General features: G+C 41.3%; 1 protein-coding gene across 1 annotated transcript; it reads left to right on the forward strand.

Moving 5' to 3' along the window:
- The first annotated feature begins 2,099 nt into the window (after positions 1–2,099).
- sftpba (surfactant protein Ba) lies at positions 2,100–21,359 on the forward strand. The gene is made up of 12 exons (XM_084140821.1): positions 2,100–2,176; positions 2,403–2,458; positions 10,878–10,952; positions 11,577–11,702; positions 11,801–11,920; positions 12,048–12,128; positions 13,347–13,530; positions 13,668–13,810; positions 13,891–13,971; positions 14,106–14,216; positions 14,418–14,488; positions 20,905–21,359. Exons 1-11 carry the CDS (start codon positions 2,122–2,124, stop codon positions 14,451–14,453), a joined length of 1,068 nt encoding a protein of 355 aa, XP_083996947.1. The 5' UTR covers positions 2,100–2,121; the 3' UTR covers positions 14,454–14,488; positions 20,905–21,359.
- The last annotated feature ends 104 nt before the right edge of the window (positions 21,360–21,463 follow it).

The raw sequence follows: 21,463 nt of genomic DNA on the forward strand, positions 1-21,463 counted from the left end.
TGGCCTGAATGCCAAGCGTCACATCTGGAGGAAACCTGGCACCATCCCTACGGTGAAGCATGGTGGTGGCAGCATCATGCTGTGGGGATGTTTTTCAGCGGCAGGGACTGGGAGACTAGTCAGGATCAAGGGAAAGATGAACGGAGCAAAGTAGAGAGAGATCCTTAATGAAAACCTGCTCCAGAGCGCTCAGGACCTCAGACTGGGGGCGAACGTTCACTTTCCAACAGGACAAGACCCTAAGCACACAGCCAAGACAATGCAGGAGTGGCATCGGGACAAGTCTCTGAATGTCCTTGGGACAATTTAAACCATTTTAGAATATGGCTGTAACGTAACAAAATGTGCAAAAATGTAAGGGGTCTGAATACTTTCGGAATGCACTGTAGAGCAAACAACGCAATTATCACAACACATAGGTTGTAATATGGCTTTTTTTCTGGCTTCCCCAGTGATTTTACCCACTGTCACAGGGTGGTGAAAGTGCAAGGTGATGAGCTTGATGCTCCTTTCCAATAAATATCGAGGTCTTATTCTGGTGACATGATCATCGATGCTTGGCTGCCTTTTGACAAATAAAAATAATCTTGCTTATTATGTCCATAATAATCTCATAATGTAGACCCGTGGTTCCCAACCTTTTTTTTGGTTACTGTACCACCAACAGTATTTTGACTGCCCGGAGTACCACTGAAGTATCCCTCATGTGCATTTTACCAGTAAGCCTACTGTCTCATGAGTCTTCTCAAGTACCCCCTGTGGATAGGCTAAGTACCCCTGGTTGGGAACCACTGATGTAGGCTATATGTGTGCTCAAGCAAACAGCACGCGCCCTCTGCGCTGTTGGCTAGAGTGCACGTGCCAATACCAGAGTGGGCACACTCGCTATATAACGTATTTGTTTTTGTGAAGAAAATGCGATGGAAACCTATTTAACTTGTATTTTTTATTCGGTACATGGGAATTGAACCGCAAAAGCTATTTCTATGTGCACCACGTCATCATCCACAGGCTTTTATCTGCAACAAGTCAATTTGATATAAACACATCTTTGGTGGGAAAATGCACATATTGTTTAATGCGGCTTTTAGAATATTCGAATGAAAATCTGTCGCCAATTGGATGGAAACCTAGCTACAGACTGACCAGGTGAATCCAGGTGAAAGCTATGATCCTTTATTGATGTCACCTGTTAAATCGACTTAAATCAGTGTAGAATAGATGAAGAGGAAGAGACTGGTTAAAGAAGGATTTTTATGCATTGAGACAATTGAGACATGGATTGTGTACGTGTGCCATTCAAAGGGTGAATGAGCAAGACAAAATATTTAAGTGCCTTTAAACGGGGTATGGTAGTAGGTGCCAGGCGCTGGTTTGAGTGTGTCAAGAACTGCAACACTGCTGGGTTTTTCACACTCAACAGTTTCCTGTGTATAAAGAATGGTCCACCACTCAAAGGACACCCAGCCAACTTGACACAACTGTGGGAAGTTTTGGAATCAACATGGGCCAGCATCCCAGTGGAACGCTTTCGACACTTTGTAAAGCCAATGCGCCGACAAATCGAGTCTGTTCTGAGGACAAAGGGGGTGCAACTCATTAGGAAGGTGTTCCTAATGGTTTGTACACTCAGTGTACATTTGAAGTGAATTTGAAGGTATTTTGCATTTGTCGTGGCAACTAGAGCATCAAAGTTCAAACAAAACTACATTTACATTGTGCATTAATAATATGCACTTCAAGGGTCAGTCATTCCCAACAAATGATACAAAGTAAAACATTACAAATTCACAAACTTCCAAAAATGTAATCTTCTAACCTAAATCTAAACTTAAACCTATCCCTTTCAAGCATTCAGTCAGGGATGTGCAGTAAAGTGGTTTTGTTATAGCATCCAGATACTGAAACAAAAGTTACAGCTTATATTGAATTGGGACCCTCAGTACAACTCAGTTCCGCAATACCAAAGAGAATACAAATAGCTTATCACACTTCAACCTGTGGTTTTCTGTCAAGCTCTGATTGGCGAGGGCTTTCTGTGGCAGCTGGCCCCTGTCTATACCCCAGTCCTACATTGAGTGGTTGTTCATTTTCCAAGTAGTCTTTGAAAGAGACTGATTGATGATGGCCTCTTTCAAGCTTGCACTCCTTGTCTTAATTGCTTACCAGACCACAGGTATGCTATACAATTGCACACTGTTTAGGTTAATGCTATAACATATGAATATGATGTTATAGTATTTTTTATTAAATGTACATAATTTTTTTACTAAACATGTAATTAAAATATATAATCTTGTTCATGAGACATTTAGAACCACAAATGGAAACACGTGTTCAATGGAGACACATTTTTATAACAGAAAAAATATACAATTGTTCATCTTTTTATCTTTCCACAGCTCTGGCGAGGGTTGTCGGTGAGGAGGGAACACAAAACGCCTGGGACAAGCTGAAAGTAAGAACTATTGTTCTTTTGAAAACAATGATTCATCCCTTTAACCCACAAAATACCAGTATATGCGACCCTGTGCTGCATAATAACAACCAACTGGCAGGATTTAAAAAGCAAAAAATATATAGAGAGAAAATATAGAAATATAAATGTGTTTTACTAAGAGAAAATGACCAGATAATGTGCTCCATAATCAATATCATTACTACAGTATATGAATCAAATAAAGTATACTTATCAATAGGATTATTAATCAGATTAGTTCCCAGGGGTTCACAAACTTTTTTGTCTCATGACCCCATTTTGATTAATATTTTTTTCGTGATCTCACCATGTAAACAAAAGGTGATGTAATCAACGGCCAATGTTTATTTACTATTTTAATTGGGGCTATGACAGTCTATTACAAATCAGTCTGACAGTTCTTTTGACAATATTTCACTTATAATTCACTGTATCACATTTCCAGTGGGTCAGAAGTTAACATACACTAAGTTGACTGTGCCTTTAAACAGCTTGGAAAATTCCAGAAAATTATGTCATGGCTTTAGAAGCTTCTGATAGGCTAATTGACATCATTTGAGTCAATTGGAGGTGTACCTGTGGATGTATTTCAAGGCCTACCTTCAAACTCAGTGCCTCTTTGCTTGACATCATGGGAAAATAAAAACAAATCAGCCAAGACCTCAGAAAAGAAATTGTAGACCTCCACAAGTCTGGTTCATCCTTGGGAGCAATTTCCAAACGCGTGAAGGTACCACGTTCATCTGTACACAAGTATAAACACCATGGGACCACGCAGCTGTCATACCGCTCAGGAAGGAGACACGTTCTGTCTCCTAGAGATTAATGTACTTTGGTGCAAAAAGTGCAAATCAATCCCAGAACAACAGCAAAGGACCTTGTGAAGATGCTGGAGGAAACAGGTACAAAAGTATCTATATCCACAGTAAAACGAGTCCTATATCGACATAACCTGAAAGGCCGCTCAGCAAAGAAGAAGCCACTGCTCCAAAACCGCCATAAAAAAGCCAGACTACGGTTTGCAATTGCACATGGGGACAAAGATCATACTTTTTGGAGAAATGTCCTCTGGTCTGATGAAACAAAAATAGAACTGTTTGGCCATAATGACCATCGTTATGTTTGGAGGAAAAAGGGGGACACTTGCAAGCCGAAGAACACCATCCCAACTGTGAAGAACGGGGTGGCAGCATCATGCTGTGGGGGTGCTTTGCTGCAGAAGGGACTGGTGCACTTCATAAAATAGATGGCATCATGAGGAAGGAAAATTACGTGGATATATTGAAGCAACATCTCAACACATCAGTCAGGAAGTTAAAGCTTGGTCGCAAATGGGTCTTCCAAATGAACAATGACCCCAAGCATACTTCCAAAGTTGTGGCAAAATGGCTTAAGGACAACAAAGTCAAGGTATTGGAGTGGCCATCACAAAGCCCTGACCTCAGTCCTATAGAACATTTGTGTGCAGAACTGAAAAAGCGTGTGCGAGCAAGGAGGCCTACAAACCTGACTCAGTTACACCAGCTCTGTCAGGAGGAATGGGCCAAAATTCACCCAATTTATTGTGGGAAGCTTGTGGAAGGCTACCCGAAACGTTTGACCCAAGTTAAACAATTTAAATGCAATGCTACCAAATACTAATTGAGTGTATGTAAACTTCTGACCCACTGGGAATGTGATGAAAGAAATAAAAGCTGAAATAAATCATTCTCTCTACTATTATTCTGACATTTCACATTCTTAAAATAAAGTGGTGATCCTAACTGACCTAAGACGGGGAATTTTTACTAGGATTAAATGTCAGGAATTGTGAAAAACTGAGTTTAAATATATTTGGCTAAGGTGTATGTAAACTTCCGACTTCAACTATAAATGCCTGGAGCATTTCGATTTAGGAGATTCTTATAAAATGGGTTAAAATCATGTATAGTAACCCTAGGTGTAAAATAGTAATTGGCTATTTCTCTGATAGTTTTAAACTGTCAAGAGGAGTAAAACAAGGTTGTCCACTATCGGCATATCTATTTATTATGGCCATTGAAATGTTAGCTATTAAAATCAGATCCAACAATAATATCAAGGGATTAGAAATCCAGGGCTTAAAAACAAAGGTGTCATTGTACGCTGATGATTCATGATTTCTTTTAAATACACAACTTGAATCCCTCCACAGCCTCTAGATAAATGTTCTAACCTCTCTGGATTACAACCAAATTATGATAAACGTACTATATTATGTATTGGATCACTAAAAAATACAATTTTTACATTACCATGTAGTTTACCAATACAATGGTCTGATGGTGATGTGGATATACTCAGAATACATATCCCAAATGAAATAAATGATCTCACTCCAATAAATGTTAATAGACAGTTAGCAAAAATAGATACGATCTTGGAAAGTTAAATACCTGTCTATTTGTGGAAAAATCACCCTGATTAACTTTTTAGTAATATCCCAGTTTACCTATTTGCTTATGGTCCTGCCTACGCCTAGCGAACAGTTTTTGAAATTATATGAGAAAAAAATATTCCATTTTATTTGGAATGGCAAGCCAGACAAAATTAAACAGGCCTATTTATATAATGAATATGAATTCGGAGGACATAAATTATTCAATATTAAACCATTAAACCTATCACTAAAAGCTTCAGTCATACAAAAGTTATACTTAAATCCAAACTTGTTCTCTAGCAAATTAGTAAGATTGTCTCACCCCATGTTCAAGAATGGCCTTTTTCCCTTTATTCAGATTACAACCTCTCACTTTCAATTATTTGAAAAGGAAATAATCTCCCAAATATCACTATTTCTAAAACAAGCCATAGAAAGTTGGTTGCCATTTCAATTTAATCCTCCAGAAACGACATAACAAATAATGCAACAAATATTGTGGTTAAACTCAAATATACTAATTGATAACAAACCATTATTATTTTAATAAACAAAAAAAAGGTATAATCTTCATAAATGATATAATAGGTAGGACTGGTGGAGTTATGTTGCACATGCAGCTAACAAAAACATATGGAAATGTCTGCTCTACCCAAAATTACAACCAAATAATTGCAGCAATACCGCAAAAATGGAAGAGGAAAGTGGAAGGGGGGAAAAGTAAGAAACTTGTCTGTCGGCCCTGCATTAAAGACCATAATTGGTTAAAGAAAATTGTGACAATTAAAAAAGTATACCAGTTTCATTTAAGGACCAAAGGATTGACAGCCGTCCCATATAGATTGCAAAATAGTTGGGAAGAGATTTCTGACGTACGGATTCCATGGCATAGAGTTTATGAACTGATACGCAAAACGACGCCGGATTCAAAACTTAGAATTGTTCAATTTAAATTATTATACAAAATTCTTGCTACCAATAGAATGTTATTTTTTATGGGGGATACAATCTTCCCAGCTCTGCAGATTTTGCTGACTGTTTGCCCACTGACAAAGAAATTATCAGTCTAAAATTTTTATGGTAGGTTTATTGAACAGTGAGAGACAGAATAACAACAAAAAAATCTATATATAAATCTATACAAATATAAATTGATTTGCATTTTAATTAGGGAAATAAGCATTTGACCCCTCTGCAAAACATGACTTAGTACATGGTGGCAAAACCCTTGTTGGCAATCACAGAGGTCAGACGTTTCTTGTAGTTGGCCACCAGGTTTGCGCACATCTCAGGAGAGATATTGTCCCACCCCTCTTTGCAGATCTTTTCCAAGTCATTAAGGTTTCGAGCCTGACATTTGGCAACTCGAACCTTCAGCTCCCTCCACAGATTTTCTATGGGATTAAGGTCTGGAGACTGGCTAGTCCACTCCAGGACCTTAATGTGCTTCTTCTTGAGCCACTCCTTTGTTGTCTTGGCCGTGTGTTTTGGGTCATTGTCATGCTGGAATACCCATCCACGACCCATTTTCAATGCCCTGGCTGAGGGAAGGAGGGTCTCACCCAAGATTTGACGGTACATGGCCCCGTCCATCGTCCCTTTGATGCGGTGAAGTTGTCCTGTCCCCTTAGCAGAAAAACACCCCCAAAGCATAATGTTTCCACCTCCATGTTTGACGGTGGGGATGGTGTTCTTGGGGTCATAGGCAGCATTCCTCCTCCTCCAAACACGGCGAGTTGAGTTGATGCCAAAGAGCTCCATTTTGGTCTCATCTGACCACAACACTTTCACCCAGTTCTCCTCTGAATCATTCAGATGTTCATTGGCAAACTTCAGACGGCCCTGTATATGTGCTTTCTTGAGCAGGGGGACCTTGCGGACGCTGCAGGATTTCAGTCCTTCACGGCGTAGTGTGTTACCAATTGTTTTCTTGGTGACTATGGTCCCCTCTGCCATGAGCTCATTGACAGGATCCTCCCGTGTAGTTCTGGGCTGATTCCTCACCGTTCTCATGATCATTGAAACTCCATGAGATGAGATCTTGCATGGAGCCCCAGGCCGAGGGAGATTGACTGTTATTTTGTGTTTCTTCCATTTGCGAATAATCGCACCAACTGTTGTCACCTTCTCACCAAGCTGCTTGGCGATGGTCTTGTAGCCCATTCCAGCCTTGTGTAGGTCTAGATTCCTGTCCCTGACATCCTTGGAGAGCTCTTTGGTCTTGGCCATGGTGGAGAGTTTGGAATCTGATTGATTGATTGCTTCTGTGGACAGGTGTCTTTTATACAGGTAACAAGCTGAGATTAGGAGCACTCCCTTTAAGAGCCAGAAATCTTTCTGATTGCAAATCAATTTATAACATTTTTGACATGCGTTTTTCTGGATTTTGTTGTTGTTATTCTGTCTCTCACTGTTCAAATAAACCTACCATTAAAATTATAGACTGATCATTTCTTTGTCGTTACAATCTATCTGCAATATTAAAGCTGATCTACCCCCTAAATTAAAAAAATATATATATTTAAAAATGAAAATTAGTTCTTCCAAACCAATGTCAACAAACTATTTCTGTATGGACCTCACTTTGTGCACGGGACATTGTCATGCTGAAACAGGAAAGAGCCTTCCCCAAACTGTTGCCACAAAGTTGGAAGCACAGAATCGTATAGAATGTCATTGTATGCTGTAGCGTTAATATTTCCCTTCACTGGAACTAAGGGGCCTAGCCCAAACCATGAAAAACAGCCCCACACCATTATTCCTCCTCCACCAAATGTTACAGTTGGCACTCTGCATTGGGGCAGGTAGCATTCTCCTGGCATCCGCCAAACCCAGATTTGTCCGTTGGACTGCCAGATGGTGAAGCGTGATTCATCACTCCAGAGAACGCGTTTCCACTGCTCCAGAGTCCAATGGCGGCGAGCTTTACACCACTCCAGCCGACTCTTGGCATTGCGCATGGTGATCTTAGGCTTGTGTGCGGTTTCTTGGCCATTGAAACCCATTTCATGAAGCTCCCACTTGGTGGCTGAGCCGTTGTTGCCCCTAGACGTTTCCACTTCACAATAACAGCACTTACAGTTGACCGGGGAAGCTCTAGCAGGGCAGAAATTTGACGAACTGACTTGTTGGAAAGGTTACATCCTATGACGATGCCACATTGAAAGTCACTGAGCTCTTCAGTCACTGCTAGTGTTTGTCTATGGAGATTGCATGGCGTTGTGCTCGATTTTATACACCTTTCAGCTCTCTCTCTCCCTCTTGCTTCTCCTGAATGTTGGAATACATTAATTTGTTCAAAACTGTTCAACTATTGTCTTTCTCTCTCTCTGAGTCAACTACTCACCACATTTTATACACTGCAGTGCTATCTAGCTGTAGCTTATGCTTTCAGCACTAGATTCATTCTCTGATCCTTTGATTGGGCGGACAACATGTCAGTTCATGCTGCAAGAGCTCTGATAGTTTGGAGGACGTCCTCCGGAAGATGTCATAATTACTGTGTACGTCTATGGAAGGGGGTGAGAACCAAGAGCCTCCTAGGTTTTGTATTAAAGTCAACGTACCCAGAGGAGGACAGAAGCTAGCTGTCCTCTGGCTACACCATGGTGCTGCTGAGGCTACTGTAGACCTGTGTGTTTTAATAAATTATTTGGTGACGTGAATATATTTATCTAAAAAGGAAAACTTTTTAAATGTTTCACTATTTTTATTTTTATGAAATTCACTGAGGAGGATGGTCCTCCCCTTCCTCCTCTTAGGAGCCTCCACTGACTCTGTTCTAATGACGCTTGTGGGCATTGTATAGGGAAACAGAAGACACATACATGTTCTTGAGAATGTTATTTTTCAGTGATGGGGTCATACTATTTTGTGTCTTAAACCGTTCAAAAACCATGCAATCATGCAATCTTTGTTATTTTAATTCAGAGTTTCTCGTGAACCCATTTTCAAATCAGGCGACCAACCCCACATAAGGTCGTGGCCCCCAGTTTGGGAAACGCTGTCCTATGCATTCATTATGGAATTCCCTATAAAATTGTTATTACAAATGTATAATAAATGCTCATGTAAATGTTACATCTAAAAGCATCAGTTTCAAGATCAGCCTACTATGCCCCAAGAAAGAGGAAGCTCCATAGCTTCAACCCCCTCCTACCCAACATACACTTAACCTCAATACCCCCACACCCCCAAACCAGGAGTTAAGAACCAAGTCAATTTCACTTCTGTTTTCTTGTAAAACAGTTTTTCAGTCTATAGACTATAGAAGAAAGGTATAAAAGACAGGTTTTGCAACACGAAAGAACAGTTCATAGAAATCCAGCACTGCTTTTCAGGGAGTACCTTCAGGAATAATGTCAACTTCCACTTACAGTACAGTGAGGGAAAAAAGTATTTGATCCCCTGCTGATTTTGTACGTTTGCCCACTGACAAAGAACTGATCAGTCTACAATTTTAATGGTAGGTTTATTTGAACAGTGAGAGACAAAATAACAACAAAGAAATCCAGAAAAACGCATGTCAAAAATGTATTTGACCCCCTCTCAATCAGAAAGATTTCTGGCTCCCAGGTGTCTTTTATACAGGTAACGAGCTGAGATTAGGAGCACACTCTTAAAGGGAGTGCTCCTAATCTCAGCTTGTTACCTGTATAAAAGACACCTGTCCACAGAAGCAATCAATCAATCAGATTCCAAACTCTCCACCATGGCCAAGACCAAAGCGCTCTCCAAGGATGTCAGAGACAGGATTGTAGACCTACACAAGGCTGGAATGGGCTACAAGACCATCGCCAAGCAGCTTGGTGAGAAGGTGACAACAGTTGGTGCGATTATTTGCAAATGGAAGAAACACAAAAGACCTCGTGGAGTTGCAATGATCATGAGAACGGTGAGGAATCATCCCAGAACTACACGGGAGGATCTTGTCAATGATCTCATGGCAGCTGGGACCATAGTCACCAAGAAAACAATTGGTAACACATTACGCCGTGAAGGACTGAAATCCTGCAGCGGCCGCAAGGTCCCCCTGCTCAAGAAAGCACATATACAGGGCCGTCTGAAGTTTGCCAATGAACATCTGAATGATTCAGAGGAGAACTGGGTGAAAGTGTTGTGGTCAGATGAGACCAAAATGGAGCTCTTTGGCATCAACTCAACTCGCCGTGTTTGGAGGAGGAGGAATGCTGCCTATGACCCCAAGAACACCATCCCCACCGTCAAACATGGAGGTGGAAACATTATGCTTTGGGGGTGTTTTTCTGCTAAGGGGACAGGACAACTTCACCGCATCAAAGGGACGATGGACGGGGCCATGTACCGTCAAATCTTGGGTGAGACCCTCCTTCCCTCAGCCAGGGCATTGAAAATGGGTCGTGGATGGGTATTCCAGCATGACAATGACCCAAAACACACGGCCAAGACAACAAAGGAGTGGCTCAAGAAGAAGCACATTAAGGTCCTGGAGTGGACTAGCCAGCCTCCAGACCTTAATCCCATAGAAAATCTGTGGAGGGAGCTGAAGGTTCGAGTTGCCAAATGTCAGGCTCGAAACCTTAATGACTTGGAGAAGATCTGCAAAGAGGAGTGGAACAAAATCCCTCCTGAGATGTGTGCAAACCTGGTGGCCAACTACAAGAAACGTCTGACCTCTGTGATTGCCAACAAGGGTTTTGCCACCAAGTACTAAGTCATGTTTTGCAGAGGGGTCAAATACTTATTTCCCTCATTAAAATGCAAATCGATTTATAACATTTTTCACATGCGTTTTTCTGGATTTTTTTGTTGTTATTCTGTCTCTCACAGTTCAAATAAACCTACCATTAAAATTATAGACTGATCATGTCTTTGTCAGTGGGCAAACGTACAAAATCAGCAGGGGATCAAATACTTTTTTCCCTCACTGTATATACTAGGTAGAATAAATGGATGTCTTTGCCTCAGTATCTCGCCACAGCTTGGAGTTAGCATTCTTCTCTTTCCCTCTCCTCTTCTCAGAAAGGGGACAGCTGCCAGGACTGTACCCAAATAATTGAACTCCTTATGGACATTCTCTCCAACCCGGACATGCAGGTGAATGCATCGACAGAACATGCACCCCTGAACCATACATACCATACATTTGAATCATTAATAAAAACACCCAGAAACATATAACCATCACATAAGTACTACTTGTATGTGCATATGATGCTCGTTCACCTGGGTCAGTTTTTGTTCCTTTTAGTGGTAAGGCTGCAGATAGAGCATACAGCTTTATTTTCCGCAAACCAGGAAAAACAACAAACACTTTCAGTTCCTGAAATGGTTTTCACCTGTTTCTTTCCCACAAACCCTCACTCAACACAAGTTGTACAGTTTGTGTTTCTGTTCTGCATTGCTATTTTGGAGAATTAGAAAGCCACGTCCTGTTTTCTATACAAAAGTAACTATAAAAGCAGTTCACGGTATATTTCTGACTTCCAAGTTCCCCTTTTCTCTGAAGCTGGCCAGGCACTTCGGTCTGTGTAATCTCACCTTTGAATAGTTCATCTTAAACATAATCAGTGGCCCAACAAACCAGTGGTAGGCAAAAAGAAATGTACTTTACTGTAGCTTTTAATACATTCTTTAATTCGTCTTAATGATTGTAAAACACATAATTTACCTCGTGTCTCAAAATGATTTCAACTGATGCCTCCACTCCTCCATCCCCAGACCAAGATCAGGAGCGAACTGGAGAAACTATGTGACCTCATGCCAGGTCCTGCGGCCCCCAAACTGTGCCGGGAACAGGTGGATCAGAACCTCCCCCTGGCCATCACCTTCTTGACTAGCTTCTTCGTAAGTGCTGGTGGGAGGTTGAGAAAGATCCTGGTTTGTAATTTTTGATATAATTCTGACCGAATGAGCCTTAATTGAGCCTCTCTCGTCTCCTACAGAAACCCACTGAGGTGTGCTCCGTGTTGGGACTTTGTGGCTCCCAGTCAGACAGCCAGCAGCAGAGCCTGCTGACCAATCACATTCAAGAGGGTCTGAAGTCAGCCATGACAATGACAAAGGTGAGCCAGAAAGAACAGGACTAATGCAGTCTCTGACCTCTACTCTGCGGCCCACTGACTGTTTGTCTGTCTTTATCTTGTTCTCTTTCTCCCTCTGTTTTTTTTCTGTTTCTGTTTCGTCTACCAGGTGCAGTTCTCGCCAGAATGTACCTTCTGCATTTATCTTATCAAGTCACTGGAGAGTATGCTGCCGAAAATAAGGACTGAGGTAAGGCATGCCATAGAAATATAATTACCGTAGTGCAGGGATCATCAACTAGATTCAGCCACGGGCCGATTTTTTCTTGAGCGAATGGTCGGGGGGCAAATAAAACCACCCGTGGGCCACCAGTTGGTTAAGAGCATTCATAAATTACTTTTATGAACATGTACATGCAAAAAATATATATAATAATAACCTGCCATTTTCACAACTCTTAGTAAAAAACTCATCAAAATGTGAAACGTATTTCTAGATGATTAAGTTTGGTGAAAAAGTGACTGTATGATTTTGTGTGTTGTACTTAGTCATTTGAAAATGTGCTTAGAGTTTTGAAACAACTGCCTTTTTTATTAGTATTTTACTAAGAGTTGTGAAAATGGCAGGTTTATTTTTTGCATGTAAATTGATTTTATGCTACACAAATATAAATAACATAACATTTTTCTAAACTAATCCAATCTGTTAGTAGTTGGACTTATTGTACCTGTTGCTGAGATGGTTGTTCCAGTTTAGACAGTTAAGGTAGTCTACATTTTTTCGAGCCCTACCTTGGCAGTTCAAATTGTTGGATATCCTCAATCTGGCTGGAATTCAATAGGATTTACACATCACTTTGCAAGCCAGAATAATGTGATGTAGCCAACTAATAAGCTAGTAAACTGCTAGAGTAACATTCAAATTCCAAAATACACGGTATCAGTGAACACCATAGCAGTGTACCTTTCACACTGAGATAATGTAACATTTTAATGCCACTGGTGTTAAAAACTATCAGTTGGAACACACTCAAAAGTGTTGTCATCACCCAATATAGCGTTCAATATCTACACCGCTGGTGTTAGAAAATAGACATTGTGACAATGTTAAAAGGGAAACACTTTGAAAAGTCTTTATAAAAACAAATTCTGGTGGCTCTCATATAAACACTTCAAAAGCATTATATTGTATACCCACAGTATTCAGTTTACCAATCAGAGTTTGCTATGCACTAACGCACACATTCACATTTTAGCAGACGCTCTTATCCAGAGCAACATACTGGAGCAATTAGGGTTAAGTGCCTTGCTCAAGGGCACATTGACACATTTTTCACCTAGTCGGCGCAGGGATTTGAACGCTCTTAACCGCTAGGCTACCTGCCGCCCTACAAGCACTCTCACACACACACACACACACACACACAAAATCCTTTTCCCAATGCCCTGTATGTGTTTCCCCTCCCAGATGGCTGTGATTGATCTGCTGGGGAAGGTGTGTGGCATTCTACCCACGTCCTACAGGAAGCAGTGTGAGAACCTGATAGAGAAGTATGGTAAGATGCTGATGGACATGCTCCTGACCTACGCCACCCCTGAGGTCATCTGCACCCTCATCGAAGCCTGTCATGGCATGGAGACGCCTGTTCTGGGTGAGTTCATGACCACTTCATCGTTCATCCCTCCTGCCCTGCCTTGCACCACCACCATATAATCACTTTTCTCTCTATCCATTTCCTCTTCTATTTTATCCTGTTTTGAAATGTCTCCCTCTTTCTCTCCCTCTCAGAGAATGCTCCTCTGTCTGACTGTGACTCCTGTCTGACCCTGGCGGTTCTGACTCGTCTACAGCTGGGCTCCAATGCTTCAGAGCCCCAGACCTCCTCCTTCCTGGCCTCTGTCTGCCAGCTCCACCCCAACGCCCTGCCCAAGGTCAGCCCTGCTACCTGGTCTACATTTAACCTCAGAGCCTTATAGATGCCTCTGGGCTCATGTCTTATTTCTCTTTTCAGTGTGATGGCTTTACCCAGCGCCACGGGCACCAGCTGAAGGGGGTTCTGGGTAAACCAGAGTCTGCCCTTGATGTGTGTGAGGTATGTCATGTTTAGATTCACTCGACTACACACTGTAACATAACATGAAAGTCACTTAAATCCAAGTTTCTATGGGCTGGGTGGGGATGTACTTTAAGTGGCTGTGAGAGTAACTTGAATAATTTGTTTATCAGAGAGTGGGCTTGTGTGGGGGAGTGAGAGAGGCAGGAGAACAGGGAGGGGACCCATGCACTCTAGGCACCAGCTACAGTTGCAGAGACCGCAAGACTGCCCTGGAATGCGGGGTATGGCCACCGAACACACCAACAAAGTTTTATTTTATTTTACCTTTATTTTAGCAGGGAGTCCCATTGAGACTAATGTCTCTTGAGACAAAGGGAGCCCTGCATCACACAATACATCAAGAAAATACAAAAAAAGTATAGTACACATTTCATAACAGAACAAAGGTGTTTAAATCTTGGCATGTCATTTGTCTTATATAGATGGTGTCCTTCTGCCAGATGTTTGCGTGGAAGTAAGAACCTTTGCCCAGCATCTACTCTCAAAGTGGACGGTAAGTTGACTCTTGATGTACATACAGCGCCTATCATAAGTATTCACCCCCCTTGGATTTTTTCACATTTGTTGCATTACAATGTGGGATTGAAATGGATTTAACTATGACATTTTGTCATTGATCTACACAAAATACTCCATAATGTCAAGGTGATAAAAAAATTCTGCCCATTTTTACAAATGTATACAAATTAAATAACTAAAATACAGTTGTTGCGTAAGTATTCACCCCCTTTGTTTTGGCAAGCCTAAATTAGTTCAAGAGTACAAATTGGCCTAACAAATCACATGAATTAATAGGGGTTGACATGATTTTTGAATTATGACCCACTGGGCACACACACTGATTGAATTGTTGTTGTTTCAACGTAATTTGTCAACTTATTGTGACGTAGAATCAACATGGAAATACATTGGATTTGAAAAGAGTCATCAACCAGTAGGGCGAGAGTGGGGTAAATTGAGGGAAAGGGTTAGTTAAGCCACCCCTTGTTTCTAGGAAACCATACACAAAATGTGTAATTTGACCAAATATTTAGGAAGAGATTATCATTCATCCACTGTTGATTGGATATTTGGAAGTAGTTAGTGATATTAAGGATATTTTATCTTTTATGAAGGATGGTGGGTTGATCTACAAGTTATTAATATGTTGGATTCACATCTCCATCACAACCAAAATTCTAAGTTGAAGAATAGGACTAAATCAAATAAAACTTTATTTGAAGTGCATTTAAGTTGGATTTGATTTAGTGCTATTCATTAACTGAGATTTTTGGTTGAGATGGAGACGTAAATCCAACATATCAATCATTAATTTGTAGACAAACTGGATATTGAATTGTGAACACAACCGAATATCAACATTTGAGGAGATGTATCTTCTGCTTGAATAGTGTATATATATATATATATATATATATATATATATATATATATATATATATACTCTGCTCAAAAAAATAAATGGAACACTTAAACAACACAATGTAACTCCAAGTCAATCACACTTCTGTGAAATCAAACTGTCCACTTAGGAAGCAACACTGATTGACAATACATTTCACATTCTGTTGTGCAAATGGAATAGACAACAGGTGGAAATTATAGGCAATTAGCAAGACACCCCCAATAAAGGACTGGTTTTGCAGGTGGTGACCACAGACCACTTCTCAGTTCCTATGCTTCCTGGCTGATGTTTTGGTCACTTTTGAATGCTGGCGGTGCTTTCACTCTAGTGGTAGCATGAGACGGAGTCTACAACCCACACAAGTGGCTCAGGTAGTGCAGCTCATCCAGGATGGCACATCAATGCGAGCTGTGGCAAGAAGGTTTGCTGTGTCTGTCAGCGTAGTGTCCAGAGCATGGAGGCGCTACCAGGAGACAGGCCAGTACATCAGGAGACGTGGAGGAGGCCGTAGGAGGGCAACAACCCAGCAGCAGGACTGCTACCTCCGCCTTTGTGCAAGGAGGAGCAGGAGGAGCACTGCCAGAGCCCTGCAAAATGACCTCCAGCAGGCCACAAATGTGCATGTGTCTGCTCAAACGGTAAAACGGTCAGAAACAGACTCCATGAGGGTGGTATGAGGGCCCGACGTCCACAGGTGGGGGTTGTGCTTACAGCCCAACACCGTGCAGGACGTTTGGCATTTGCCAGAGAACACCAAGATTGGCAAATTCGCCACTGGTGCCCTGTGCTCTTCACAGATGAAAGCAGGTTCACACTGAGCACATGTGACAGACGTGACAGAGTCTGGAGACGCCGTGGAGAACGTTCTGCTGCCTGCAACATCCTCCAGCATGACCGGTTTGGCGGTGGGTCAGTCATGGTGTGGGGTGGCATTTCTTTGGGGGGCCGCACAGCCCTCCATGTGCTCGCCAGAGGTAGCCTGACTGCCATTAGGTACCGAGATGAGATCCTCAGACCCCTTGTGAGACAATATGCTGGTGCGGTTGGCCCTGGGTTCCTCCTAATGCAAGACAATGCTAGACCTCATGTGGCTGGAGTGTGTCAGCAGTTCCTGCAAGAGGAAGGCATTGATGCTATGGACTGGCCCGCCCGTTCCCCAGACCTGAATCCAATTGAGCACATCTGGGACATCATGTCTCGCTCCATCCACCAACGCTACGTTGCACCACAGACTGTCCAGGAGTTGGCGGATGCTTTAGTCCAGGTCTGGGAGGAGATCCCTCAGGAGACCATCCGCCACCTCATCAGGAGCATGCCCAGGCGTTGTAGGGAGGTCATACAGGCACGTGGAGGCCACACACACTACTGAGCCTCATTTTGACTTGTTTTAAGGACATTACATCAAAGTTGGATCAGCCTGTAGTGTGGTTTTCCACTTTAATTTTGAGGGTGACTCCAAATCCAGACCTCCATGGGTTGATACATTTTATTTCCATTGATAATTTTTGTGTGATTTTGTTGTCAGCACATTCAACTATGTAAAGAAAAAAGTATTTAATAAGATTATTTAATTCATTCAGATCTAGGATGTGTTATTTTAGTGTTCCCTTTATTTTTTTGAGCAGTGTATATATACACACACACACTACCGTTCAAAGGTTTGGGGTCACTTAGAAATGTCCTTGTTTTCGAAAGAAAAGCAATTTTTGTTGTCCATTAAAATAACATCAAATTGATCAGAAATACTGTGTAGACATTGTTAATGTTGTAAATGGCTATTGTAGCTGGAAATTGCTGATTTTTTATGGAATATCTACATAGGCGTACAGAGGCCCATTATCAGCAACCATCAGTCCTGTGTTCCAATGGAATGTTGTGTTTGCTAATCCAAGTTTATCATTTTAAAAGGCTAATTGATCATTAGAAAACCCTTTTACAATTATGTTAGCACAGCCGAAAACTGTTGTGCTGATTAAAGAATCAATAAAACTGACATTGAGACCGGTGTTTTGCGGGTACTATTTAATGAAGCTGCCAGTTGACGACCTTTGAGGCGTCTGTTTCTCAAACTAGACACTAATGTATTTGTCCTCTTGCTCAGTTGTGCACCGGGGCCTCCCACTCCTCTTTCTATTCTGGTTAGAGCCAGTTTGCGCTGTTCTGTGAAGGGAGTAGTACACAGCGTTGTACGAGATCTTCAGTTTCTTGGCAATTTCTCACATGGAATAGCCTTCATTTCTCAGAACAAGAATAGACTGACGAGTTTCAGAAGAAAGTTCTTTGTTTCTGGCCATTTTGATCCTGTAATCGAACCCACAATTGCTGATGCTCCAGATACTCAATTAGTCTCAAGAAGGCCAGTTTTATTGCTTCTTTAATCAGCACAACAGTTTTCAGCTGTGCTAACATAATTGCAAAAGTGTTTTCTAATGATCAATGAGCCTTTTAAAATGATAAACTTGGATTAGCAAACACAACGTGCCATTGGAACACAGGACTGATGGTTGCTGATAATGGGCCTCTGTACACCTATGTAGATATTCCATAAAAAATCAGTCGTTTCCAGCTGTGGATTAAATTGTATCACAAGCACATACAGGTAACTGCCAAAATAAAGGAAACACCAACATAAAGTGTCTTAATAGGGTGTTGGGCCACCACGAGCTGCCAGAACAGCTTCAATGTGCCTTGGCATAGATTCTACAAGTGGACCTAAACCATGCCAGGAAAATGCACCCCACACCACATACTTTGTATCCCTAATTTACTCAACTGTTTTCTTTCTTTTGGCAGTTACCGGTATGCCTACAATTTGGGCAGAATGCTCCCCAAATATACAGTGGGGAAAAAAAGTATTTAGTCAGCCACCAATTGTGCAAGTTCTCCCACTTAAAAAGATGAGAGAGGCCTGTAATTTTCATCATAGGTACACGTCAACTATGACAGACAAAATGAGAAAAAAAAATCCAGAAAATCACATTGTAGGATTTTTTATGAATTTATTTGCAAATTATGGTGGAAAATAAGTATTTGGTCAATAACAAAAGTTTCTCAATACTTTGTTATATACCCTTTGTTGGCAATGACACAGGTCAAACGTTTTCTGTAAGTCTTCACAAGGTTTTCACACACTATTTTGGCCCATTCCTCCATGCAGATCTCCTCTAGAGCAGTGATGTTTTGGGGCTGTCGCTGGGCAACACAGATTTTCAACTCCCTCCAAAGATTTTCTATGGGGTTGAGATCTGGAGACTGGCTAGGCCACTCCAGGACCTTGAAATGCTTCTTACGAAGCCACTCCTTCGTTGCCTGGTCGGTGTGTTTGGGATCATTGTCATGCTGAAAGACCCAGCCACGTTTCATCTTCAATGCCCTTGCTGATGGAAGGAGGTTTTCACTCAAAATCTCACGATACATGGCCCCATTCATTCTTTCCTTTACACGGATCAGTCGTCCTGGTCCCTTTGCAGAAAAACAGCCCCAAAGCATGATGTTTACACCCCCATGCTTCACAGTAGGTATGGTGTTCTTTGGATGCAACTCAGCATTCTTTGTCCTCCAAACACGACGAGTTGAGTTTTTACCAAAAAGTTCTATTTTGGTTTCATCTGACCATATGACATGCTCCCAATCCTCTTCTGGATCATCCAAATGCACTCTAGCAAACTTCAGACGGGCCTGGACATGTACTGGCTTAAGCAGGTGGACACGTCTGGAACTGCAGGATTTGAGTCCCTGGCGGCGTAGTGTGTTACTGATGGTAGGCTTTGTTACTTTGGTCCCAGCTCTCTGCAGGTCATTCACTAGGTCCCCCTGTGTGGTTCTGGGATTTTTGCTCACCGTTCTTGTGATCATTTTGACCCCACGGGGTGAGATCTTGCGTGGAGCCCCAGATCGAGGGAGATTATCAGTGGACTTGTATGTCTTCCATTTCCTAATAATTGCTCCCACAGTTGATTTCTTCAAACCAAGCTGCTCACCTATTGCAGATTCAGTCTTCCCAGCCTGGTGCAGGTCTACAATTTTGTTTCTGGTGTCCTTTGACAGCTCTTTGGTCTTGGCCATAGTGGAGTTTGGAGTGTGACTGTTTGAGGTTGTGGACAGGTGTCTTTTATACTGATAACAAGTTCAAACAGGTGCTATTAATACAGGTAACGAGTGGAGGACAGAGGAGCCTCTTAAAGAAGAAGTTACAGGTCTGTGAGAGCCAGAAATCTTGCTTGTTTGTAGGTGACCAAATACTTATTTTCCACCATAATTTGCAAATAAATTCATAAAAAATCCTACAGTGTGATTTTCTGGATTTTTTTTTCTTAATTTGTCTGTCATAGTTGACGTGTACCTATGATGAAAATTACAGGCCTCTCTCATCTTTTTAAGTGGGAGAACTTGCACAATTGGTGGCTGACTAAATACTTTTTTTCCCCACTGTAGAACAGTTTGTTGCATTGTAGCCATAGACATATAATCCATTGAAGGGTTTTGAAACCTCTTACCCTAGAAATTTGACTGTTAAACTCATGGCTACACTAGAAATGGCTGCCAGCCCTGACTGGAATGGGAACTGCCATCTATGGATTATATTTCTATGGTTGGCTGTCAGTTTGCCTTTTGCAAATTTCAAAATACAATCGCAGGAAAAACAGTTTGGAAAGCAAATGCCTAGTCTACTACTGAAAAGAGAAGCCTAACCTGTCTGTAGAACCAATAAAAATAAATATTGAGCGAACAGCATCACTGTTTTTCAAAGTAGCTTATCTTGAGATATGCTATTGCCACGACCAGCCATTAGCCATCACCGGTGAGTACTAGCCTAGGCTTCATCTTCATCATTGGGTGAGTCAGTGTGCCACTGGAAAGTTTATTTCGTAGCCAACTGTAGCCTATAATATACTGTAGATTTCACCTGGATTCAGCTGGTCAGTCTATGTCATGGAAAGAGCAGGTGTTGTTAATGTTTTGTATACTCAGTGTATTTCCTCCTAATATTGTAGGCTACAATGAATCTGTGTGGTGCTTCATTGGCCTGGGCTGTTTGAATTCAAGGCCAGATCGTTTTTATTGATCTGTTTGTCAGTGTCAGAGTAGCCACTCATTTCGGTCATTTGTTTGGCATTAAAAAAATATTATGCTAATGTCTTATGTCATGTAAATGAAAAGGCAAATTTTCCAAAACCTGCAACAACAACAAAAATCCCCATTTATGGCAATCTACTCAACTGTAGCCTATGCTTTATTATAAAGGGGCTTTTTCTTCAACAGTACATGTATCGAATTGCATCTTTGTGCACAGATTTGTTTGCAGAAAATTAGGGTGTGTCAGGAAGGGGGTTATAAAAAACAAAGTCACAGAGCCTACGATTTATTAATCCAACCCTGTTAACACAAATGTGAATAAATCCAAGGGAGGGTAATACTTATGATAGGCAAGCTATTTAGGTTTCAGAGAACTGGTTGTCACACACACGACTCAGGTTGTAAATAATTGTGCCCACTCTTTTCAGATTGATAATCCAAGACTTAGAGAGCCTGCGGCCTTTGCTACATCAAATTGCAAATATACCATTTACTGTGTCAATATTTTTCTATATGATAATACTTCCTTCACACATGAACATTGCACTGAATATTTTGCCAATGGATATGATTTTATAAAACTGTTCTGTACTTTTACTTGCAGCACACAAGAGTCAGTATGAACTCTACAGAACAAATCAATGCATTCCTGGGTGCGTGGGATTAAGACAACATGATAAAGACATTGACACCATTTATAGACATTCATTATATTAGCTGTAAAGGTGGCTAAATGTACTGGGGAAATGATCAGATTAGCTTGCTTGCGATTTTAGCTTTACATGTAGTCTCATAATCCTTCTCATATGAATATTAGTTGTGTTCTTCACGCTCATTTGGTTACTGACACTGCCATTATCAAAATAAAATAAGTTATTTTCCAGTGACTGACCCTTTAATGTAAATCATTTCTACATAGGGGAGCAATGGTGTAGTGAAATTCCAAACATTGTACATTACATTGTGTCCTCATTAGGGACATGATAG

This window comes from Coregonus lavaretus (genome assembly GCF_964263955.1).
Source record: "Coregonus lavaretus genome assembly, chromosome: 24".
Taxonomy (NCBI): Eukaryota; Metazoa; Chordata; class Actinopteri; order Salmoniformes; family Salmonidae; genus Coregonus; species Coregonus lavaretus.